Source organism: Hypanus sabinus, chromosome 8 (genome assembly GCF_030144855.1).
Source record: "Hypanus sabinus isolate sHypSab1 chromosome 8, sHypSab1.hap1, whole genome shotgun sequence".
Classification (NCBI taxonomy): Eukaryota; Metazoa; Chordata; class Chondrichthyes; order Myliobatiformes; family Dasyatidae; genus Hypanus; species Hypanus sabinus.
The window spans coordinates 147212394-147238664 of record NC_082713.1 but is presented as its reverse complement, the minus strand read 5'-3'; the positions used below and the strand labels follow the sequence as shown (position 1 = coordinate 147238664).

General features: G+C 42.0%; 1 protein-coding gene and 1 long non-coding RNA gene across 4 annotated transcripts in view; one reads left to right on the top strand and one right to left on the bottom strand.

Annotated features, from left to right (window-relative positions):
• The window catches only part of mtpn (myotrophin), a 79723-nt gene extending 57531 nt beyond the window's left edge, over nt 1–22192 (bottom strand). The window contains exon 1 of the mRNA XM_059978192.1: nt 22022–22192. Coding sequence (XP_059834175.1) covers nt 22022–22099 — 78 coding nt within the window. The 5' untranslated portion in view covers nt 22100–22192. The remainder of the gene's footprint in view (nt 1–22021) is intronic.
• Nucleotides 22193–22285: 93 nt separating this feature from the next.
• The window catches only part of LOC132398561 (uncharacterized), a 58526-nt gene continuing 54540 nt past the window's right edge, over nt 22286–26271 (top strand). For all 3 annotated transcript variants that reach the window (XR_009513697.1, XR_009513696.1, XR_009513695.1), the window contains exons 1-2: nt 22286–23411; nt 23493–24290. This is a non-coding gene — a long non-coding RNA (uncharacterized LOC132398561). The remainder of the gene's footprint in view (nt 23412–23492; nt 24291–26271) is intronic.

The following is a 26271-nucleotide window of genomic DNA, read 5'->3' as shown; positions in this document are numbered from 1 at the left end:
CTCTCTGTGTGTTAACCCAGTCTTCAAGAAACTTTTCAAGTTCGGGCCATCTGTTATGATTATCTCTGAAAGCTTTTGTTGTCTTTTTGCATTGACTCAGTTCTTCAACCGCCAGATTGATCGCCTTTTACTTAAAAGCTGCATCATATGCTTTTCTTCGAGTGTTTTCCATGTTGATGAGGGTGAGTACAAATGACTGATTTACAATAATTTAATTGTGAAAGTGCGCTTGATTTATCGTACAATTTCATTGGACCTCTGTGAACTACTCATCAATTTTATTGGTCTACTGTTACGAGGCAAAATGTTTTTGGCGGCATGAAAAAAAACATGCATTAGCCGCACCGTAGTCGCAGTGTTCAAAGCGTGGGAAAAAAGTAGTGGCTTATCGTCTGGAATTTACGGTATACCATTACTATAGAATTCCCTCATAAATCCATGGTTGGTCCCCCTTTTTTCTCCATTTCTCGCTTGGACCCTGCACCTCAGGAACATTGATCAAATGTATGTTTCTGATATCCAGTTTTACTTCACCAGACTGAAGCTCATCCTTTCTGAATTATTAAACCACACGTCCTGCATCCAGTCATAGCTGACCATGGCAACAGTTTGCACAAACTAAGAATTAAAGGTCATTATCTGTTTATTCTGCTCCACAGGAATCAGCTCTTTTGCCCTCTGGAACCTTCTAAATCTTAACTAGTTTCTCTGCAACTATTGCTTCCCATACCATTTGACACTATGATCTTTGGACTCTACATGTTATCATAACAACACTTCTATTTTCATATTTCACTTATCACTGGACTCCTGCCAGCTTTCACTTATTTGTTGCTGATGCCTTCATTTTGTCTAAGCAACCTCTGAACTTGACCATTCCAAAGAATGCCTGAGTGCTCTGCTTCTTTTGACTTTTCATATATTTAATGCTATACACTTCATTAGTGGCACAAAGTCCTCTCCAGCGTTCAACTGTAATTACTGACCTACGACAGGCCCCCAACAAATTCACATACAAACTTCCTTCTTTCTACCTCTGATCTTCAGTTCTACAACTCTGAGATCTCTGCTTTCTTCAAATTTTGGATCCTTCATCAACCTAGATCAATAGCAACGGTAGTTGTACCTTCAGCTGTCAAGGAAAGTAATTTCTTTCTTTTCCCGTTTTTCTCCAAAGACACTTTTGGTCTCCTGCCTTAATATCTGCTGAAAATTCCTGTGGTGCACTTTGAGGCATTAATAATACTTTTAAATACATAAAGACAATGTGCTTAATTTTATTAAACTATAAATAAATACTTCAATTGCTGTAAGTTCAAAGTACATTTATTATCAATAACCTTGAGACTCGTCTCCTTACGGGCAGCCACAAAACAAAGAAATACAGAAGAACTCAAAAAAGAATGACAAACACCTAATAAGTGGAGAGAAAAAAAACATGTAAACATTAAAAGTAAGCAAATAGCATTCAGAACAAAAGTGAATCCAAACATGAAGTCTGGAGCAAGCCACTGCCTCAGCTCCAGCTCAGCCAAGTAAATGTTGAGGAACAGTGAGCAGAAATGCCTCTGGTCCTATGTTTACAATGTCCAAACAACGGGTCATTCCTTGTTCCAGGACCCGGCCCTGTCACTTCAATATGCTCGGTTCCTGGACACTTCCATGCCTCTGTTCACTCTGTCTTTGCCTTGTGTTCGCTCACTCTAACCCTTGACTTCCTCGCATCTGTCCTCCCTTCCAGTGTTTGTGGTGATCTTTTACATAAAATTTACCAGAAAAAGTGTTATCAATATCATTAAAGTAATTTAGTTGTATTCTTTGCCAATATGTAGCTGCTGGGTTTCACCAACGCTATCTTAAACCAGAAGTCAGAAAAAAGTTAAAAAATGCAGAAAGCTGCAACTATTTGCAAGTAACATAACAAATGAATCTCAAGTTTATGGTAATATATGCATTTTGATAACATACTTAATTTGACTTTTGTCTCTGAAAACATTGGTCTCAAAGTAGATATGGTCAAGAAAACTGTGGAACAATTGGGTAAAAATACTTCCCACTTTTTGGTACTGTTGAGCGATTTTTGGGTTTAGGACATTTACATTTAGCAATTGACTTTGGTTACCAGTCTTCACATTTGAAAATATATTGTGGATTTATTGGAGTGTAGCTCTAAACATAGGTTCCTAAAAGCAGTGAATCCCAGACCAGAGAATGCTGATTTGGATGCTTGTGGTGTGGATGTGAATCAGGATGTGTGAAGATTAGATGTACAGTCGGCCCTCCTTATCCCTAGGGGATTGGTTCCAGGACCCCCCACAGATACTAAGATTCGCGGATGCTTAAGTCCCTTATTTACCATGGATCAGTGCGGTGGTCTTTAGGACCCAGCGGAACCCTGGACTTTATTTAACGTCTCTGTGCGGTGGACATTAGGACCTGACGGCAGAGCTCTGAATCTGCAGTGTTTCTGTTCACAAAAATAATCATGATTGCCATTGAAAATAAGGTGGAAGTAATAACGTGATCGAAAAGAGGTGAAACGCCATCAGTCATTGGAAAAGCTTTAGGCTACAGTCGGTCAACGATTGGAACAATTTTAATGGCGAATGTGGAAGGCCCTGCCCCAATAAAAGCTACAATTATTACTAAGCAACGCAGTGGTTAAATTATTGAAATATGTATGTTTCTTAAGTGTTTTATATGCATAGAAAGGCAAAATATGTACTATATACTAAGAAAAACGTTTGACTAACTGACGCTAAATACCGGATGTACCTGTTCCAACTTCAAATCCGACTTAAAGGCGGACTCAGGAATGGAACTCATTCATAACCCGGGGACTGCCTGTACTCTTAAGTCATTTCTAGATTACTTATAATACCTAATACAATGTAAATGCTATGTAAATAGTTGTTATACTGTATTGTTTACGGAATAATGACAAGGAAAATAGTCTGTTCATGCTCAAGCAACGAGTGCTGGAGAGAGAACTTCACGGTTTTCCCGATCCACGGTTGGTTGAATCCGCACATACGGAATCCGCAGATAAGGAGGGCCTACTGTAATTTCAAAGAAAGCATTGTCTATACATTGTAAATATGCAACTGCCCTTTGAAGTTTGGCACATAAAATATCGAGTCCCACATTGGGCCAGCCAGACTTTTCACCTTAAGTGCCTCCATATGATATCTGCTGTACCTTGTTTTAATTGAATAAAGAAGCTGTTTTGTATCTACCAGTAATTTTCTCAGTAACTTCATTCACAGAACATTTGGTGTCAGAAGTGGGATACCTTCATGACCCATTGTGTGGCCAGTGATCTTAGCGGTCTAAATGCATGTGCATTCTTTTTTAAAAACTCATTCTTGGATCTGTTTGGGTTGGTGGTATATGGGAACACGAGTTATCATGAACATGGAGAGCTGGACTGGCAGATATAAAAGTGGAGCGTGCGTGTGCACGTGTGCTCATGTAAGACAGGAAACTGCATGCTAATTTAGTGAAACGGAGCCACCAGTTGTGAACCGTGGGACTGAATTTCAGACACCACAGAGAGGTGTCACGGAGCTGCATTTAAGCACACACTTTCTGTGAGTGTGACGGAAAGGAGCAGGCGTCATGAGTTCAGGTGCTCAAAAGAGGCAGACTGCGGAGTACATACTCTACAGCTTTAAGTACATGCTGATTAATTGGTACCCGCTATTTATATTTGGCGTAGTGTGGGTATATTTCAGGGAGGGGTTTTACCTAACAAGATACATCTGTCAGGATGGCACCTACTGAGGTCAGGCAACATCAGTTCGAGAACCCTGATGAGCCAGGCCAGCCCGTGACTCTGATTACAACCATTCGTAACCCTGGGGGAAATCAGAGCATTTTGTCAGCGTTGCCCTCACTTAAAGCTGTATTTGGGAATTCAAAATTCTGGCGCTAGCTCGAAGAAATAGTTGAAATTCACTAGATGTACCCTAAAGATATATGTGTGCTAGTAAAAGCAAAGTGTCCAAAGAATATGGGGGAACAGGGTGCCCCAAGGGGTGCAGGATGGTACATAGGCAACTACCAGGAATGCCAGCAATGAAGAAAAATAATCGTTCTTTTAAAGGGGAAGTGAGGCAGCAACTGGGGGAGGTGAGAGTACCTGGGGAAAGATACAGAAATGGTTTGGGTAGTGATTCAAAAATCCGACGAGACAACCATGGATTATGCAGAACGTAAACATTGAGCATGTGAGGGGCATTCCAGATCGGATAATCCAGGGAGGGGTGACCCAGACTTTCTAAATAAGATTCAGGAAAGCCTGGGGTCAGCCCACCAGTAAATTTTAGATTTAAGGATAATGGTGGGATCAACCTATGATAGGTTCGTAGGTCAGTGAGAGACCAAATAAACTGCAAGCAAAATCGTAAAGTGGCTACAGTGGATGCAGCTGCTGTGATGTCCCAGAGGGTATGTTTTGTTTGCTAGGGGCCAGGTCATGAAACAAGGAATTGCTGGAATAGATGTGGAAGGGTAAAGGAATTGTTATGCTACAGGTGCAGCCTGTTGCAACATGTTTGGAAGCAGGGTCCAAAAAAAGAGGCAAGGAGAACAGGTGAACTTCACAGCAGACACGCAATCTCTCACCCCATCGTCGCCCAGTCTGACCAATCTGGCTGTCGAACAGATCACAGAGCTAGTAAAGACAGCTTCTAGGTCAGCAAAAGGTGTGGTGGCCGCCCCCACTGCCAGCGCTGGTGACCCGTGGAGTACACAACAACATTGTTAAGAGGCTGGCAATGCAATATGTTAGTGGACACAGGGGCATCGGTATCAATAACTGACCTACCCTTTACAAGAACCGGACAGGTTATTTACATGCAACACACACAAAATGCTGGTGGAACGCACCAGGCCAGGCAGCCTAGGGAGAAGCACTGTCGACATATCGGGCCGAGACCTTTCGTCAGGACTAACTGAAAGGAAAGATAGTAAGAGATTTGAAAGTAGGAGGGGGAGGGGAAAATGCAAAATGATAGAAGACCGGAGGGGGTAGGGTTATTTACATTACGGGTGTAGGAGGGAAAACAGTGAAAGCAGAAAGAAGTGAGTTGCAAATACTCCAAATCGATCGACTGTGGCTTTCAGTATATTTCTGGGTATGTCCAAATAATGGGGGCACTATCCTTGAAATGAGGACACTCTAAGGGAAGCAGGGGCCATTATAAATTCAGGAAAGGGAAAAATAATATGGACAAGTTAGGTGCAGCGAGTATGTACAGTCGGCCCTCCTTATCCATGAGGGATTGGTTCCGGGACCCTTCGTGGATACCAAAATTCGCGGATGCTCAAGTCCCTTATTCAACCTGTCTCAATGCGGTGAACCTTAGGACCCAGCGGAACCCCAGACCTTATTTAACCTGTCTCAGCGCTGTGGACATTAGGACCTGGCATCAGAGCTCTGAATCTGCAGCGTTTCTGTTTGCAAAAATAATCACGATTGAAAATAAAGTGGAAGTAATAAAGTGATTGGAAAGAGGTGAAACGCCATTGGTCATTAGAAAAGTGTTAGGCTATGTCGATCAACGATCGGAACAATTTTAAAGGATAAAGTGTGACAGGCTCTGCCCCGATGAAAGCTACAATTATTACTAAGCAACGCAGTGGTTTAATTATTGAGTTTTGGCTTTTTGATCCTCCACATCAACCCAGCATGGTGGAGAGTGCACTCAGGAGCGGTCTGTCACTGGATTGAACTGGAGCTTTCCCCCTATATTATTAATTTATTATCAATTATTAATGATCCATTAGCTTGCTATTATACTATTGTTGACAGATATCCCGCAGCAAAACCACATTGGTCAGAATGAAAAGTTAGCTACTGAGCATTGCAAAATTCCTGTGCCCAGTCATTTTACTTTACAAATGGACCAGACCTTTATAGATTAATTTATTATCATATTAAATAAAATCATACTGTTTAATAATAGATTTATAATAATCTATAAAGGACCAGTCCTAATAGATTAATAATATTTAATAATATTATCAATTTATCATATTGTTTAATAATAGCCTATACCACCCTTAATAAGACAATGGCAAGATTGTATCCCTTTGTGGTGAGCCCTGCAACAATCCTGAATGGCCTGTCTCCAGAAGAACTTTCGGTCCTGGATATTGCTAATGGATTTTGGGGGCTCCCCTTAGCACCCGAGTCCCAAGAACAATTTGCCTTTACCCTGGGTGGGCAGCAGTATATGTGCACCAGGCTCCCCCAGGATTCCACAATAGCCCAGCTATTTTTAATAAGGTCATGGCGCAGACTTTGGAAAAGCTCAATCTAACGCTGCACAGGTCGACCAGTTTACAATATGCAGAAGATCTACCAATTGCTTTGGAAGATGAAGCAGGTTGTTTGTGGGCAATAGCCAGTGTTTCGGAGACACTGTGAGATGAGGGGACTATAATTAGTCCACACAAGGCTCAGATAGGAAAGCAAACCATACAGTACCTAGGCTACAGTACACCATTTCCCAGGAGAGGAAGGACATGTCAGATGACAGACGCTCGGCAATCAGCCTCACTCCTTGTCCAGTAAACATAAGCAGAGTGAGAAAGGTAATGGGTGTATTCAATTATGGCCGTAATCTCACACCAGGGTTCTTCAGCACTAGTAGCCCCGATGCAGGCCTTGATTAAAGGAGGGAAGCCCCCTCTGGAGGAAGTAAGATGGGGGCCAGGTGAGGAAAAGCCTTTTACAGATATCACAAAAGCCCTGGTCTCTGCAACCACGCTAGAATTACCAGATGTGGGTCGCCCCTTTCACCTATACAGCAGCAATGCAGTAGCGGTGCAGGGCTCTGGCGTCACAAGAGAGCCAGTGGCATGTTATTCAAGGAAACAGGCACCCACTGCAGTAGGGCTTCCCTGCTGTGTTGCAGCTGTAGACTGCACCGTGTGGGCAGTGCAAGTGAACTAACTGTAATGATGGAACAACTCATATAACACACACCCCATACCATTGTAGAGATCCTGAATACAGGAAGGCTGACAGCAGAAGGTCAGGTATTCAGCACGGGCAGCTAATACAACAACTGCTGGAAGCAGTGAGTCTGCCAGCAGTAATTAAAGCTAACCAGAAAGGTGAGACTAAGGAGCAGAAAGGAAATGAATGGGTAGACATCACTGCAAAGAAGGCAACAGAGGGACAAGAGGCAATTGAAATTACAAGTGTACAGGAAAAAACAACGGAAGCCAGTTTAGTAAAATTATATGAAGAGTTGAAGGCAAAAGAGAAGAAATGCAGGAGAAAGATAACAAAGAAAGGACCAGATGAGAGCTGAACATTCAGGGAAGGAGTCATGGCATCACCATCTTGTTCCTCCCACACACAGAGTGGGGCATCAAGTGTACCCAGCAATTGTGTAATTATAGAGAACCTAAGAGATGAACATCAGCCAGCCACACCAGACCTGACCACAGTTGATGAAAACTCACCTACAGGAAACACAAATGCAGAAGACACAGAGTGTGACGGAAACCCATGAATAGCACGGAAAGTGTGATGGTGATGGTACTCTGCAATGAAGGCTGGTTACTGAAGGTAGTTGAATGGCATAGAATGGAAAAGGTATTGGGGAAAATAAATGGGGAAGGATTTTATGTTAAAGCAGAGACAGCAAATTCTACAACTTTGATGGCATGGCAGAATGGGAAAGATTGCACCTGGCATCTGAAGGAAGTCACCCCCCGTCTGAATGGGGACTGAATACAAATGAGCTGGGCCCGTTCAGCAGTTAGGCCAGTGATTGACTGAACAGTCTGGAAGAGGGTGCCACCAGGGAGAGGTCCTTACAGTCATTCAGATAAAGACCACCTCCAACCCCTTCCTGTATATTGATGAGAGGGCTTGTGAGCCTGACGCACTTAACCTTGCTAGAGCCCCTGGGAGAGAGTTTTAGCTACCTGAAAATGAAGGGGTGATGACGAGGAATGTGATTCAGCTGCTATCAGTCAGCGGGGCAAGAGCCAACAGATGTACAAATGAAGGTGCATTTCTAAAGATTGTTGTTCAAATTTCTGGAACAATCTCTTTGCTTAGCATTTTGTAGGTAGCAATTTGGGATTATAGGATAGATGCAGAGCCACATAAAATAATTCGAGGGTGGGGGAATTCCGAGGCAGGGCATTTTTGCCACACTATTTGAATAGATCTTTCAGGTTGGCCTTTTGTGATACAGATTTATTTTTGTCCAGGAGGGCCAACAGGAGGGACAGTTAAGAGTGACTTTTGGGTTTAGGACATGACTATCAGTCTTTACATTTGAAAATATATGGTGGATTTAATTTGGAATGTAGCTCTAAACAATAGGTTCCTAAAAGCAGTGAATCCCAGACCAGACAATGTTGATTAAAATTCATTTGGATGCCTGTGATGTGGATGCGAATCAGGAGGTGTCAAAGTTGCATGCAGTTCCAAGAAAGCTTTGTCCATACATTGTAAAAATGGAGTTGTCCTTTGATGTTTGGCATATAAAATATTGTGCCCACATTGGCCTACTGAGACCTTTTGATTGAAAGTGTCTCCAGTGACTTACAACAGTAACTTGCTTCCATTCACTGAAACACAAAACAATTAAACAACGTTTTGAATACACAATAAGTACATGAAACAGCATTATCATTTGTGGATTTGTGATTTTATGGGCAAACTAATCTACAGAATTCCTCTCCAACTCTCACAGAGGGTTAAATCTATACAAGGAAGTAACTTCACACCTGATAATTTTATACTACACTTATCTATTGCTTTCTGGCCAGAAGCATTTCAATTTGATGATAGTGAACCTGCATCCACTGCATGAAGCCACAACTTGCTCCAGAGCTTCTCTGGAAAATCTACTTCCTGACCTAAATTTGAGCAAGGAAAAAGGTTGGCTTTTTTCAGTGAACTATCCAATAGATGCAAATACAAAACCAAAAACTGCATTGACAACAACTAGTTGCCCAACAAAAACAAGGCTCTTTCTGGAAAGATTCTCTCAAAAGAGTAAACTGCTAACATTAACTTGCTATTATACTATTATTGACAGATATCCCGCAGCAAAACCACATTGGTCAGAATGAAAAGTTAGCTACTGAGCATTGCAATATTCCTGTGCCCAGTCATTTTACTTTACAAATGGACCAGACCTTTATAAGTTCATTTTGAGGAATGCACCCAAGCTTCACAATTGTATATAACAAGTTTTCAGAGTGAACTGTGATATAGCTTTATCAAGAATTAAAATTACATTCAAAGTTTAAAGTATATTTATTATCTGAGTACATATTTGCCACCATATACAATCCTAAGATTCCTTTTTCAATAAATCTGTAGTAGAATAATAACCAAAATAGAATCAATAAAAGACAGCACCAACTTGTGCGTTCAACCAGTGCGCAAAAGGCAAGTTACAAATATTAAAATAAATAATAATAATGAATAAAGAAGCAATAAATATTGAGAACTTGAGACGAATAGTCTTTGAAATTGGGTCCATAGATTGTGGGAACAATTCAGCCTAATCTGAAAATTTGAAAAAAAATAAAACAAAACCTTGTACAGTCGTCCCTCCTTATCTGCAGGTACTGCATGCACGGATTCAACCAACCATGGACTGGGAAAACCCAGAAGTTCTCTCACCGGCACTTGTTCTTTGAGCATGAACAGACTATTTTTTCTTGTAATTATTCCCTAAACAATACAGTATACCAACCAATTACATAGCATTTGCATTGTATTAGGTATAAGTAATCTAGAGATGATTTAAAAGTACAGGCAGTCCCCAGGTTATGAAGGAGTTCCATTGCTGAGTCTGTCTTTAAATTGGATTTGAAGTCGGAACTGGTACGTCCGGTATTATTTAGCGTCAGTTAGTAAAACGTTTGTCTTAGTATATAGTATATATTTTACCTTTCTATGCATATAACACTTAAGAAACGTGTGTATTTCAATAATCAAACCACTGCGTTGCTTAGTAATAATTGTAGCTTTCATCAGGGCAGGGCCTCTCACATTATCCATTAAAATTGTTCCGATCATTGACCGATGTAGCCTAACGCTTTTCTAATGACTGATGGCGTTTCACCTCTTTCCGATCACTTTATTACTTCCACTTTATTTTCAGTCGTGATCATGATTATTTTCATGAACAGAAACACTGCGGATTCAGAGCTGTGCCGGGTCCTAATGTCCACTGTACTGAGACAGGTTGAATGAGGTCTGGGGTTTTGCTGGGTCCTAAGGTCCACTGCATTGAGATAGATTAAATAAGGGACTTGAGCATCAGTGTTTTTTGGTATCTGCAAAGGGTCCCGGAGCCGATCCCCCGCGGATAAGGAGGGCCGACTGTACTGGCAAATCCAACTATACAGCTGTCAGGTGCACAAAACCTGAATGTTATTTTATTAAAATTAGACTCCAAAGTCGTGACTAAGGTAGTGAAATTTTTAAAAACCTATAGTTTCCCACTCAATTGTACAAACACTTTATTACAGCTCTATTGTACGGGTGATGGGGATTGTGGGGGGGGGGGGGGGTCTTAAACAAGTCCTAACGTTATGTATTCACTCAAATGCTGATGAGGTGGATTTTGGCTTTGCACATGGTTTAAGGTCAAATGTTTGATGTCTGAAGGATTAGAAAAAACAGATTCAAGCACTAGCATGAAAATGAGAAAAATTAAACAGACAAGGGTGAGTGCCAACAGTCATAACCACATACCTGAGTCTCTCAGAACTGGTTCTATGACTGATGAGGCCAATGTGGGAAATCTAATCTCAACATTTAAGCCAAAGACTGGATAGTTTGCTTATTCGTGCCTCATTTTAAAAGTAAGGTCATCCACTTTTGCAGATTGTAAGCCACCTCCTATCTTCTTACATGCTCACTTAATATATCCAAATCCCCAATGAATTCCTTGCCACCACTTTATAACTCAAGTATCCATACATCTTTGCATCATCAGCCAAATGGCTACAAGAACTCAGCCCCTTCATCCATGTCATTAAAATAGCTTATCAATAGTCGTGGTTCTCAGCTGTGGCAAACTGAAACAACAAAAAAGTTGTGTAGCAACCAATCAACAAGAGAGGCAGTGTGTAAAAAAGAGCTAGCTACCTTTTCAATTAAGTCCACGATCAAGCTTTAAAAGCCAGTGCTTCTGTGGATGCAATGGTATGTCACTTCCCTGGTGCTGCAGTCAGGGATGTCTCAGATGAAGCTCCATGGCATTCTTAAGGGTTGGGGCGAGCATATTGGCACCGATGACATGAGTAGACAAGGCAAGCAGATCCTGAAGAGAGATTTTAGGGAACTAGGTAGAAAGCTGAAAAACAGGACGTCCGGGGTAGTAATCTCTGGTTTGGTGCCTGTGCCAAGTGCCAGTGAGTGTAAGAAAAGGACGATTTGGCAGATGTATGCATGGCTGAGGAACTGCTGCAGCGACAGGGTTTATGGATCATTGGGATCTCTTCAGGGGAAGGTACAACCTGTAAAAAAGGGACAGATTAGACATAAACCCGAGGGGGAACAATTACAGCAAACAGGATGAGATGCAATGTAAAAGGTAGATAAAATTGAAAAGGGTGAATACAGGACTGAGGGTGCTACATTTGAATGTGCCCAGCATACAGAATAAGATAGATGAACTTGCAGCACAGTAATATATTGGCATGTATGATGTTGTAGGTATCACTGAATAATGGCTGAAAGATTATAGCTCGGAGCTTAATGATCAAGGATACACATTGTATTAAAAGGACAGGCAGGCAGAAGGTGTGACGTTGCTCTGTTGGTAAAAAATGAAATCAAATCACGTCAAAAGAGGTTAACCAAGGTCAGAAGGTGTTGAATCGTTTTGGGTAGAGGTAAGAAACTGAAAGGGTAAAAAGACACTGATGGAAGTTGCATACGGACCCCAAAGCAGTAGTAAGGATGTGGTCTACAAATTATAATGTTAGATAGAAAATGCATGCCAAAAAGGAAATGTTACAATAGTCATGGGGGATTTTAATATGCAGGTAGATCGGGAAAATCAGGTTGGTGCTGGATCCCAAGAGGGGGAATTTCTAGAATGCCCATGTATGATGCACTTTTTAAGAGCAGCTCATGATTAAGCCCACTAGGGGACCAGTTATTCTGGATTGGGTGTTGTGCAAGTAAAAGGACACTTAGGGGCAAGTGATCATAATATACTCAAATTCATCCTGAAATTTGAAGAGAAGCTAAAGTCAGATGTATCAGTATTACAATAAAGAGAATTCCAGAGCAATGAGAGAGGAGTTGGCCAAAACTGATTGAAAAAGAACACCGGCAGGGATGATGGCAGAGCAGCAATGGTTGAAGTTTCTGGAAGAAATTCCAAAGGCACAGGATGTATTATGTCCCAAAAAGGAAGAATTATTCTAAAGGCAAGATGACACAACTGTGGCTAACAAGAGAAGTCACAAAAAATTACAGAAATTACAGAAGTAACAAAAAAGCCAGGGAGGGCATATAATAGAACGAAAATTAGTGGGAAGTTAGAGGATTGGGAAGCTTTCAAAATGAATCAACAGAAGATAACATAAATAAGTTATTAAGGAAAAGATGGAATATGAAAGTAAGCTAGCTAGTAATATTAAAGAGGATACCAAAAATTTCTTCAGATACATAAAGTGTAAAAGAGAGCTCTGAGGGTGGCTATCAGACCGCTAGATAATGATGCTGGAGAGTTAGCAATCAGGGGGCAAGAAAATGCAGGACAAAATGAATAAATACTTTGCATCAGTCTTCCCTGTGCAATATGGTGGGATTTCCAGAGAGTCTGGGATCAGTTGTGTGTGAAGTTGCCATTACTAGAAAGAAATTCCTTGGGACACTGAAAGGTCTGAAGCTAATTAAATCATTAGGACCAGATGGTGTACAGGGAAAACCTTCCCTGACTAAACTGATGGAATTCTTTGAAGAAATAACACGCAGGATAGACAAAGGAGAATCGGTTGACGTTGTGTACTTGGATTTTCAGGCGGCCTTTGATAAGGTGCCACACATGAGGCTGATTAACAAGTTAAGAGCCCATGGTATTACAGGAAAGATAATGGCATGGAAAAAGCAGTGGCTGACTGGCAGGAGGAAAAGAGTGGGAATAAACGGAGCCTTTTCTGGTTGGCTACCAGTGACTCATGGTGTTCCACAGGGGTCGTTGTTGGAACCACTTTTTACATTATACGCCAATGACTTGGATGATGGTTTCGTTGCAAAGTTTGTGGATATTATGAAGATAGGTGGAGCGGCAGGTAGTTTTGAGAAAGTAAAGAGGCTCCAAAAGGACTTAGATTAGATTAGATTAGAACAGAGAGGAGGAGACATTTCTTTAGCCAGACAGTGGTGAATTGGTGGAATTCTTTACCACAGGTAGCTGTGGAGGCCATGTCTTTACAAATATTTAAGGCAGAGGTTGATAAGATTCTTGATTGGTCAGGGCATGAAGGGATACGGATAGAAGGCACAAGATTGGGACTGAGAGGAATAATGAATCAGCCATGATGAAATGTTGGAGCAGACTTGATGGGCCACAAGGCCTAACTCTGCTCCTATATCTTATGATATGGGAGTATTTGATAGCTTCCATTGGAGCAGCAAGTCACTGGTTTCTGCTTGGCAATCTGAAGATCCATTTTCTTGTTGTTCACTGTCCTTTCCATGCTATTACCCTAAACATGTGAGGAAACAATTTATGCGACACCTTTTCAAATGCGTTTTGAGAATCCAAATATACAGTATGTTTACTGGCTTCTCTTAACCCATCCAGTTTGTTATTCTAGCAAATATGTCAGAAGACTATTTCTCTTTTGCAAAATATGACTACAAAAACTCTTGAATAAATTGTTGGTGGTGCAAAACAATACACTGAATTATACACTGAAACACTGTGATATTGGAAGTATTACATAAAAAATAGCACTGTTGAATCATGATACAACATTTCCAAAATCGCAACAGTTAACCAGCACCCTTCAAACCAGTTATTCACTTGATAATTTAATCTAATGATGCAAAGAATGTCCTTTGCCTTGATCATAAATCTTAAAATTTCCTTCAAGAACTTGTTTTTAATGTTCAGAATCAGAATATAATATTAGCATTAGGAAGCAGATTTTCAATTCATAATTGATACTAATTTGAGTAACGTCCCATCCTGAAGATGATCATTTGCATCCGTACTAAAAAGCAAGAATAAAAAGCTTGTGTAGAAACAAAAGTCACAACAGGAAGATCACAGTCTGCTACAAGCCAGCCACTTCTTAGGACAGAAAAATTCCAGGTATTAGATTCTCTCCTAGTAGAATGGTCAACCACCTACTATTGACACTCAGCAGCCAACAGATCATCATCATCCTATTGCCTTCTAAGCTGCAAGCTGGAGTTCACTGCTGGCCAGAAACTCACATGGACCACACAAATACCATGGGCTGAACAGCAAGTGGACATTCTGGGTATTCTGTGGTGAATTCTGAAACTCCAAACTTTCCACTATCAAGTAATATCAGGAACGCAATGCTTCTACTTTGCTGGATGAGTAGCACACACGAAAAAAAAACTCAACATCATCCAGGACAAAGTAGCCCGGTCAAATGGTACCCTAATCATCCTAATCATTTATAGCGTATGCCACTAGGTCACTGTGGCTGCAGTATATGCCATCAACAAGATGGATTGCAGTTACTTGCCTGGGTCAGAAAAGCAGTTCATTAGCTTGCATCTGAGGATAACAAGGGCAGAAGCTGTAGAGAGCACCTTTATTTACACGTGCCTCACCAAACTCACAAACTACCCTGAGGAGGAAATAAATCACACAGGGATGTCATTATTATGTAGCAGTCTACATTCATCTCTGGAGGCATTGGAAGAGCTGGTGATCAGCAATCATGAAATGGCTCATATTGACACCTTCCCAATCATTGCAGTGGATTTCATCAGTCCAGCTTGAAGAAGTCTTTCAACAACTACCAGAAACATTTCACCTGTGGAACCAGAGGAACCAACACATCTAACCATTGTTATGCCATTATCAAGAATGTTTACTGTGCCATCCCATGCCCAAACTTTGGAAGTTCAATTACTTGGCTGTACTTTTACTTGCAGCATACAGGTGGAGAATAAAGACCACAGCACCAGTGGTGAAGACCAAAAAAAGTCAAGGGAGTTGGAGGACTGGACAATATTCAGGGATGAATCTTCGAATGTGAATGAATACGGCACAGCTGTCACCAATTTCATCAAGATCTGTGTGGATGAGTGTGTGAACATACCAGACATATCCGAAACAAAAATCTGCAAATGAACCAGGAGATTTGAATTTTGCTCAGGGCTAGATCTGTGACATTTAAGACCAGTGATCCAGAACGGCACAATTAGTTCTGACATAATGTATAGTTCTGAATGAAATCAGAGCTGGAATTGGATGTACGTCAGCTCAGGCAGACTTCCTACAAGGCAAAACCCAATATCATGAATGGCTGTGATGCTTCATTCCCAGATGAGCAAAACATCACTTTGAAAGGGAGAAGATAAAATTACACCACAGCAAATCCCTGCAACATCTGGTGACCCTATGGTCTCTGTCTTGGAGGGCAATACCAGAACATCTTTTATAAGAGTGAGCACTTGCAAGCAATCAAGCCCCGACCACATACCTGGTAGGGCACATATGTCAGTGACACTGAACTTGATTCTGACCGCCAGTTATCTGCAGATTCCCAGAAAAATCAGTAAATATAAACCTTGAGCCTAAAACCCTTTTAATATTTATGCCATATTTAAAATAGGAATTAAACTAAATTAAATATTACCAATCACAAGGAAATCTGCAAATGCTGGAAATTCAAACAACACACACAAAATGCTGGTGGAACACAGCAGACCAGGCAGCATCTATAGGGAGAAACATCGACGGTTCTTCTCTCTATAGATGCTGCCTGGCCTGCTGTGTTCCACCAGCATTTTGTGTGTGTTGTTTAAATATTACCATCCCTTTTTTGCTGAGGTTGACAATCAAAACAAGCCCTTAAGGCACTGCAGTTCCAATCCAAGACATTCTGGTGTAGATCCCAATGGGACCACTCCTTTGGCAGTATAGCCAAGGTATTAAAAAAAATCTCTATGGCTGGTAAACAGTTGCACTAAGGGTGTAATAATAGGGTTTTGCACAATCTCAAGTAATATATTATCAGCTCTAATGGAGGATTCAATACAATAGAAACATATGATTCAAAAATCTCAGTAAATCTTTTAGCGTTTTTGTGGTAGTGTAGTAAAATCATTCAGCACAGAAACAAGCCCTTCAGCCCTACACGCCCATGCCCACCATGGTAACTAACTGAGTTGGTTTCATTTTTTTGGTATTGGTATGGTCCTTCCAAAGCTTTTCTGTTCATGAACCTCTGTAAATGTTTATTAAACGTCGTAATTTGCCTCGACTACTTCTCTGGCGGCTCACTCCATATATGCACAACCCTATCAGTGGAAAAATTTGTCCCTCAGCTCTTCTTCAAGCCTTTACTTGCTCACCTTAAACCTATGCCCTCCAGGTTTAGGGTTTCCTTGCCTGCGAAACAGACTGACCACTCACGTTATCTATGCCCTTATTATTTTGTATACCTTTACAAGCACATCGCTTAGCATCCTACACACCAGGGGAAAAGTTCCAATATATCTATCCTTTTCCAGTCCTGGTAACTCCCTAGTGATTTGGAGAGAGTGGAAGATGTTGGTAGGGACAGGCAGAAGACAAATGCCGAAGCGCACACATCAAATAATGAACAAAGATGCACAAACATGCGAAGATTAATATCTTTACACTTCCGAGAGTCACAAGCGTAGACAGAGGAGTGCAGTGGGCTAATCATACATCATTGAGGTGCATTGAAGGTTTTGGAAGTTTTGTTATTAACATTGGGGGTAATTTATAAAAAGTAACCCATCATAGGATTTTTCTATGTGACAGCCAATGTTCAATCCAGGTTTACACTATTCCTTTAATACCTTGTGCTTTCAGTTACATTTCAGATCTGAAGCATCTTTGATTTGAATTGTTAAATATTTCTATTTCCACATATGTTACCTGATCTGCTGCTAACAGCATCTCATTTTTAAACTTCAGTTTCCAGTATATGTAGGTGTTTTTTTAGGTTTGGGGAAATAAAGATTGTGCAGTAATAATGCAAGTCACCGCTCTTAAACCGAAGTAACTCTTTTCTAGTTGCTTGTATCTTAGGATTATAACTTTCAATTTTACATCAGATTTGATTCAGTTGGTGGGTAACAATGTAAAACTGATCCGCAGTATTATTAAGTACTGACAAAGAATGAACCAGATGCCACCAACAACAAAAAAGCAAGATCACATATTTTTGGTCCACAACAAGGTTTATAATCCAAATATCAATCCACTTCGTAAATAATGACCGAAGAGAATTTCGGTTAGAGATTCCTGTCATTCATCCAAGTGCAGATATATATATATACAGATATACAAACAAAGCAGGCAAAACTAATTCTGGGGGAAAAAAATAAATAGCCAGGTGGGCATGAAAGAATGGAGATGCACTGCAACACAAGCATGCATGAGGTTTCAAGCAAAACACGGCTCCACATTTTTCACAGAGTTTTGCTCCATTTATCTCACAAAGTATATACTTTCTTATGGCTTCCTGAAATGAGGATTTTTTTGATGTGGAAGCCTCAGCCAAATAGGTCTATATTCTCTGGAATTAAGGAGAGAAGGCCTCACTGAAACCTACAGGCCTCTATTATTGTGACTCAGATGAAGAACAGTACACATTTTATGAGTAATTAATGCAGAAAACCACATAACGGCAAATGGCTCACAAACTTTTGTTGCAACTGTATATTTGAAAAATAATTTGGTATCCTCTATAATTTTGGCTAGTTTACCCTCATACTTCATCTTTATGCTCCTCATATCTTTTAGTTGTCTTTTCTTGGTTTCTAAAAGCTTCCCATTAAATTGAGCTATATTATATGCCCTCTTTTGCTTTTATGTTGCCTATGGCTTCCCTTGTCACCCACGGTTGCCTTGTCCTCCCTTTAGAATACTTCTTCTTTGGGATCACTGCCTCCCAAAGGTTCCTTTACTTCAAGTTCCCTAATGAAATCCGGTTCATTACACAACACCCAATCTAGAATTTCCTTTTTGCTAGTGGGCTCAACCACAAGCTGCTCTAAAAAGCCATCTTGTTGGCATTCTACAAATGCGTCTCTTGAGATTCAGCACAAACCTGATTTTCCCAATGAAATTTATATCCCACATTCTGGCTACTGTTCAACGGCCTGTGCATAACTCCCATCAGAGTCTATTTACCTTTGCAATTTCTCAACTCTACCTGTAAGATTTCTTCTGATACTCTGTCACCTCTTTCAAAGCATTAGATTTCAATTTTTACTAACAGTGCCAACTCACCCCTGCCTACTGCTGTCCTTTTGATACAAGGTGTACCTCTGGATGTTAAGTTCCCAACAATGATGTTCTTTCAGCCACATCTCAGTGATGCTAACATCATTTCTGCTAATCTCTAACTGTGCTACAAGATTATCTACCGTATTCCATATGTTGTCAGCATTCAAATATAACACCTTCAGTGCTGCATTCATCACTCTTTTTGATTTTGCCATCATGTTTCACTTCACATCATCTGACTAAAATTTTACCCTGTCATCTGCCTGTCCACCTTCAGTCTCACTTCACACTACATTGATTTGTATACCAACTGTCCCATTCATATACCAACTATCCCCCTTTGTTCAATCCCTTCCCACCTATGTTTGTGACACTTCTCATGCTTTGAATTTTTTCAATGATTTTAAGCTCCCTGGCCCCCACCGCCTTATTTTCGCCATGGATGTCCAGTCCCTATATACCTCCATCCCCCACCAGGAAGGTCTCAAAGCTCTCCGCTTCTTTTTGGATTGCAGACTTAACCAATTCCCCTCTACCACCACTCTCCTCCGTCTCGCAGAATTAGTCCTTACTGTCAATAATTTCTCCTTTGGCTCCTCCCATTTCCTCCAAACCAAAGCTGCAGCCATGGGCACTCGCATGGGTCCCAGTTATGCCTGCCTTTTTGTTGGCTTTGTGGAACAGTCCATGTTCCAAGCCTATATGGGTATCCATCCCCCTCTTTTCCTTCGCGACATCGACCACTGCATTGGCGCTGCCTCCTGCATGCATGCTGAGCTTGTTGACTTCATTAACTTTGCCTCCAACTTTCACCCTGCCTTCAAATTTACCTGGTCTATTTCTGACACCTCCCTCCCCTTTCTTGATCTTTCTGTCTCCATCTCTGGAGACGGCCTATCTAACTGATATCTACTATAAGCCTACAGACTCTCACAGCTACCTAGATTATTCCTCCTCCCACCCTGTCTCTTGCAAAAATGCTACCCCTTCTCACAATTCCTCAGTTACCGCCGCATCTGCTTTCAGGATGAGGCTTTTCATTCCAGTACGAAGGAGATGTCTTCTTTTTTTAAACAAAGGGGCTTCCCTTCTTCCACCATCAACTCTGCTCTCAAACACATCTCTCCTATTTCCCGCACGTCTGCCCTCACCCCATCCGCCCACCACCCCTCTCGGGATAAGGTCCCCCTTGCCCTCACCTACCACACCCCCAGCCTCTGGATCCAACGTATAATTCTTCGTAACTTTCGCCACCTCCAACGGGATCCCACTACCAAGCACATCTTTCCCTCCCTTCTTTTTGCAGGGATCGCTCCCTACGTGACTCCCTTGTCCATTCATTCCCCACCCCCATCCCTTCCCACCAATCTCCCTCCTGGCACTTATCCTTGCAAGAGAACAAGTGTTACATCTGCCCTTACACTTCCTCCCTCACCACCATTCAGGGCTCCAGACAGTCCTTCCAGGTGAGGCGACACTTCACCTGTGAGTCAGCTGGTGTGGTATACTGCGTACGGTGCTCCCGGTGTGGCCTTTTATATATTGGTGAGACCCAACGCAGACTGAGAGACCATTTCGCTGAACACCTATGCTCTGTCTGCCAGAGAAAGCAGGTTCTCCCGGTGGCCACACATTTTAATTCCGCGTCCCATTCCCATTCTGATATGTCTATCCATGGCCTCCTCTACTGTCAAGATGAAGCCACACTCAGGTTGGAGGAGCAACACCTTATATACCGGCTGGGTAGCCTCCAACCTGATGGCATGAACATTGACTTCTCTAACTTCCGTTAATGCCCCTCCTCCCCTTCTTACCCCATCCCTGATATATTTAGTTTTTTTCCCCCTCCCTTTTCTTTTTCTCTCTCTGCCCATCACTCTGCCTGTTCTCCATCTCCCTCTGGTGCTCCCCTCCCCCTTCCTTTCTCCCTAGGCCTCCCGTCCCATGATCCCTTTTGCCAATCATCTTTCTGGCTCTCAGTTTCACCCCACCCCCTCTGGTCTTCTATCATTTCACAATTTCCCCCTCCTACTTTCAAATCCTTTACTACCTTTCCTTTCAGTTAGTCCTGACGAAGGGTCTTGGCCCGAAATGTCGACAGCGCTTCTTCCTATAGATGCTGCCTGGCCTGCTGTGTTCCACCAGCATTTTGTGTGTGTTGTTTGAATTTCCAGCATCTGCAGATTTCCTCATGTCATAGTCCAATATCTTTGTTTCCCATCTTCTTGCCAACTTAGTTTAAACCCTCACCAAAAGCACTAGCAAACCTGCTTGTAAAGATTCAAAACACATAAATACAACTGCAGATGCTGTGGATCAAAGAATACGTACACAATGCTCGAAGCCAACGTTTTGGGCCATCAGGAATGAAGGGTCTCGGCCCGTAATGTTGGCTACTCTTTTCTCACGGATGCTGCCTGACCTGCTGAGTTCTTCCAGCATTGTGTACATATTCTCTGCTTGTAAAGATATTGGTTTCGCTCAGGTTCAGGCATAACCCATCAGATTGGGTTACACCTGATGAAGATGACAGAGTTTGTCTTCAAAACTTCGGTTAAAATCGACAGCCGTACCCAGCTGGAAGCTCATTATATACACCGGGAAAGCACTAGATCCTTTTTTAATATATCTTCATATCACTGTTTTAATATATCCTCATAACATGCAGATGTAAACTCAACTTTGGAACAATTTCTAGCCAGCTTTTTGGCACTGCTACTCAATTAATATCACAACCTTCATGACAGACATCTTAGTAAGTGGTAAACCATTCCCCCAGTTCAAAATTTACTTCTACCTCTTGCTATTAAAAATCCAAAAAACAGATTCAAAAGTTTAGGTGCGTCCAACATAAGTAGATTAATTCATTTGCCTGGGGCTATATGATACAAACTGGTACATTCCATAAAACCTTGTTTATATCAGAAGAAGCACACCTATATTGACTACACAAGTAAAATATTAGATGTTAGAAAGAGCTAATTTTTCTGATCAGTTACCCCTTATAAGAATACATAAAAGTTAGGATGAAAGGACAAAAAAATAGGAAATGCTGTGAACATGTTAGCACCATGTACAAAATGCTGGAGGAACTCGGCAGGTCAGGCATCAACTATGGAGAGAAATTAACGGTCGACGTTTCAAACCACTTCATCGGGACTGTAAACAGCTGAAAGGTCAATACCTTAATCATTAAGTTTATCTCTCCAGTCTACGAATGGAAAAGCACATTTCAGGCACGTTCCGGTTTTACCATGACCAAATTATGCATAGTATAGCCTCACGTAATGCAGCCTATATTTTAATGGATGGAATTTACACACAACAGGATATCTGCAATCAGCCCAGTTATATTGAAAATATTGTTATCCAGGGATTTTATGGAGGGCTTGTGAGGTGTCATTTCTCTGCCGCCGAGCCGGTTCTCAGTCAGGCCGCTGCCGCCTACCGGTGCAGGATTGCAGGCCTCACCCGCCGCCACTCTCCGCCTAACATCCCACCCCAACCCGCACCAAATGCTCGCCCCAAACTCACACCTTTGCCACGAAGCTCTTCACTTCCTCTAATTCTCCGTTCCTTACGGACCAGATTACATCCGTGTCAATTTGCGACATGGTTTGCGATGATGGCGAATGGTATGTATCTGCGCGAACGGCTGCAACGGCCTACGGGGGAGGGGGGAGACAAACAGACCCACACCCAGGGAAGGATATTAGTGTGACATCAACACAACTTCCGGTCGGGCTCTCTGGCGCGCGAGAAACCGGAAGTGCTCCCAGATCACATTCTGTCGGTCTCGGCTGCTCGTACATGAACAAAAGGAGGGTCCGGAGGGAAAGGCAAATAGAGTGGAAAGCATAGTAGAAGTTTAGAGGTGAAACAGAAGGGCGGGTTTGCGAGAATAGCGCTTGGAAGCAGGAGGTGGGGGCAATAGAAAGGGGAGCCGGGGTTAGGCTGAAGGGGAGGGGGCATGCGAGATGTTGAGGGATCGAATGAACAGTAGTGGGGGAAAGTAGGCTGCATCAGGAAATGGTTGGGGAGGAAAAAGCCGTTTAGGGGCAGTTGGGCTGGTGGAGGGGAAGACGAGTTGGAGATGACAGTTGAGAAAGCAAAGAAACGAGGAACGGCGAGCACCATGGTATATATGTTTTAAAGTGAGTGATTGAAAGTGAAGACGGAGGGATGTGGGTAAGAGGTTGGTAGATCAGAAAGGAGGGTAGATAGAGCTTGCAGACCAAAAAGAAGAGGGGAGTGATGGAATGAGTAAGCAGATTAAAAAATTGCAGGATTTAGTGAAAATAGTAGTGAAAGTTGGAAAGCAAAATTGGTCAAGGGAGAGATGGTTCACTAAAAAAAAGGGAAGAGGGATATTGGAGTCCAAACACCATGACAGGGAAGTTTGGGAAAGGATGGGAGCAGATGTGCTGGGAGCGTCACATGTTGCTCAGGGTCTCGGGCTATATAAGGTTTTTTTGCATGACTGCTGCTGCATTCATGTATGATTGGATGATAATTAAACGAATTTGATTTGAAGGATTAATTAGTGAGTATGCCTGCAAGAAAATGAATCTCAGGGTCAACATTTACAACCCTGGGATACATTTTCTTGCGGGTGTATTCACTAATTCCATAGTAAAATAATAACCATAACAGAATCAGTGAAAGATCACTTAGCATTCAGCCAGTGTGTAAAACACAACAAAGTCAGCAAAAACAAATGAAAGAAGTAATAATAATAAGTAAATAAATAAGCAGTAAATATAGAGACCATGAGATGAAGAGACTTTGAAAATGATTCCATAGGTTATTCCTGGACAAGATTGGAGACAGAATCAGCTGAGCATAAATGCTGGTGGGGTTTGCAGGCCATTACTTCCTACAAAATGAAACCTAATATCATGAATGGCTGTGATGCTTTACTCCCAGGTGAGCTCAAAGCCTTTTATGCTTACTTTGAAAGAAAGAATAAAACTACAGCTATAAGGATCCTTGTGATCTCTCTCTCAGATGCCAACGTCAGACTGTCTTTCAAGAGGATGAACCCTTGCAAGGTGACAGGCCCTGATAGAGTACCTGGTAGGCTCTGAAAACCTGTGCCAATCAACTGGCGGGTGGTTTCAAAGACGTTTTCAATCTCTCATTGCTACGATTGGAAGGCCCCACCTGTTTCTGAAAGGCAACAATCATCCCAGTGCCCAAGAAAAGCAGGGTGAGCTGCCTTAATGACTATCGTCCAATAGCAATCATGTCTATGGTGATGAAGTCCTTTGAGAGGTTCGTTATGACTAGAATGAAGTCCTATCTCAGCAAAGACCCGGGCCCAATGCAATTTGCATATCGCCACAGTAGGTCTATGGCGAATGCAACTTCGTTGGCTCTTCATGTGGCCTTGGATCACCCGGACAATACTAATAACCTATATTGGGATACTGTTGATTGACTACAATCACTCCTACAATTCTGATCAAAAAGCTTCCAAACCTGGGCCTCTGTACCTACTCCTACAAATGGATCCTTAGCTCCCTGACCTGAAGACCACAATCTGTATGGATCAGAAATAAAATCCTCACTGGCACAAAGATGTGTACTTAACCACTGCTCTACTCTCTCCACACCCATGACTGTGTGATCAGGCACAGCTCAAATGCCATCTATAAATTTGTTGACAGCACCACCATTGGCAGAATTTCAGATGGCGACAAGAAGGCTTACCGGAGCAAGATGTATCAGCTAGTTGGTGTTGCAGCAACAACGTTGCACTCAGCATCAGTAAGACCAATGAAATGATTGTGGACTTCGGAAAGGGTAAGAGGAGGAAACACACACCAGTTCTCACACAGGGATCAGAAGTGGAAAGAGTGGGTAATTTCAAGTTCTTGGGTGTTAACATCTCTGAGGATCACAACAAAGTCATGGTAGTCGCTATATTTCATTAGGAGTTTGAGGAGATTTGGTATTGTCACCAAAGACACTGGCAGATTTCTACAGATGTACCGTGGACAGCATTCTAACTTGCTGCATTACCTTCTGGTATTGGGGGGGTGGGGGGCTACTGCACAGGATCGAAATAAGCTGCAGAGAGTCATAAACTTAGTCATCTCCATCATGAGCATTACCCTCTGTAGTATCCAGAGCATCTTCAAGGAGGGGCATCCATCATTAAGGACCCCCATCACCCAGGACATGCCCTGTTCTTACTGCAGCCATTGGGAAAGAGGAACATCTTCCTGTCTGCCATCCTATTTCTGAATGGAAATTGAACCCATGAACATTACCTCACTATTACCTATATATATATATATAAAAACAAATTTCATGACACATGCCAGTGATAATAAAGCTGATTCTGATTCTGAACCTGGGGTGCGAGTCCTGAGGCTCCTGTACTTTCTTTCTGATGGTAGCAGTGTACATGTCCCGGGTGGTGAGGGCCCCTGATGATGGATGCTGCTTTCCTGTGATAACACTTTGTGTAGATATGCTCAACGGTGGAAAGGGCTTTACCAGTGATGGTATGGGTCTTATCCACTACTTTTCCGTTCATGGGCACTAATGCTTCCACACCAGGCTACGGAGAGTCATCAAATTAGTCGGCTCCTAATATATTCTCCACTACACATCTGTAGAAGTCTGTCAAAGTTTTAGATGTCATGCTGAATCTTCGCAAACTCCTTTGGATGTAGAGGCCCTGCTGTGCTTTATTTGTAAATGTATATGTACTGGGCCCAGGGCAGGTCTTCTGGAAATAAATACACCAAGAAATTTATAGTTACTGACCCTCTCCATTTCTGATCCTCCGACGAGGACTGGCTCATGAACCTCTAGTTTCCTTCTCCTGAAGCCAGCAATAGGCTCCTTGTCTTTCTGACATTGAGTAAGAGGTCACCACTCAGCCAGATTTTCAATCTCCCTCCTGTACGCTGATCTTCTACCACCCTTGATTCAGCCTACAACAGTGGTGTCATCAGCAAAGGTGAATATAGTTTTAGGAATGTGCTTAGCCATACAGTCATAAGTGTAAAGTGAGTAGGACAGTGCGCTAAGCACACACTCTTGTGGTATACTTGTGCTGATGGAGATCGTGGAGGAGATGTTACAAATAGAGCTGACTGGGGTCTGTGAGTGAGGAAAAAAGTGGAAAAATGAGCAAAAGTGAAAAGGAAGTAGGAAAAATGTAGCAAAATGGATATTTAGAAGCACACACAAAATGCTGGAGGAATTCAGCAGACCAGGCAGCATCTATGGAAAAAGAACAGTCAGCGTTTCGGCCTGAGACCCAAAGGATCTTCAATAGGACTCCAGAAAAAAAGCTGAGGAGTAGATTTAAATGGTGAGGGGGCTACTCGGCTTTTTTTCCTCTAGTCCTGCTGAATGGTCTTGGCCCAAAATGTCGACTGTACTCTTTTTCCATAGATGCTGCCTGGCCTGCTGAGTTCCTCCAGCAGTTTGTGTGTGTTGCTCAGGTTTCCAGCATCTGCGATTTTCTCTTGTTTGTGATTGGAGATTTAGAAGATCTATTGAACAAGTGAGTATGCAGGAGAAATGTAAACTCAAGAACTGTGGTAATAATATAGCTGTAACAAACTGAAAATTGCGAGAAGAAGAACTGAAAGAAACAATAAGACAAGTCAAGCTTGGGAGCAAAAGAGGAACTTAGTAAGGATGCAACAAACTAAGAGAATTACAGAGAGTTTATACTATGAGAGAGCTGGAAGAGAGACCGGCTGATAAATAGGGAGGAAATGAATGTATTGAGCATGGGCCCAATGGGAAAGCTATGACCAGG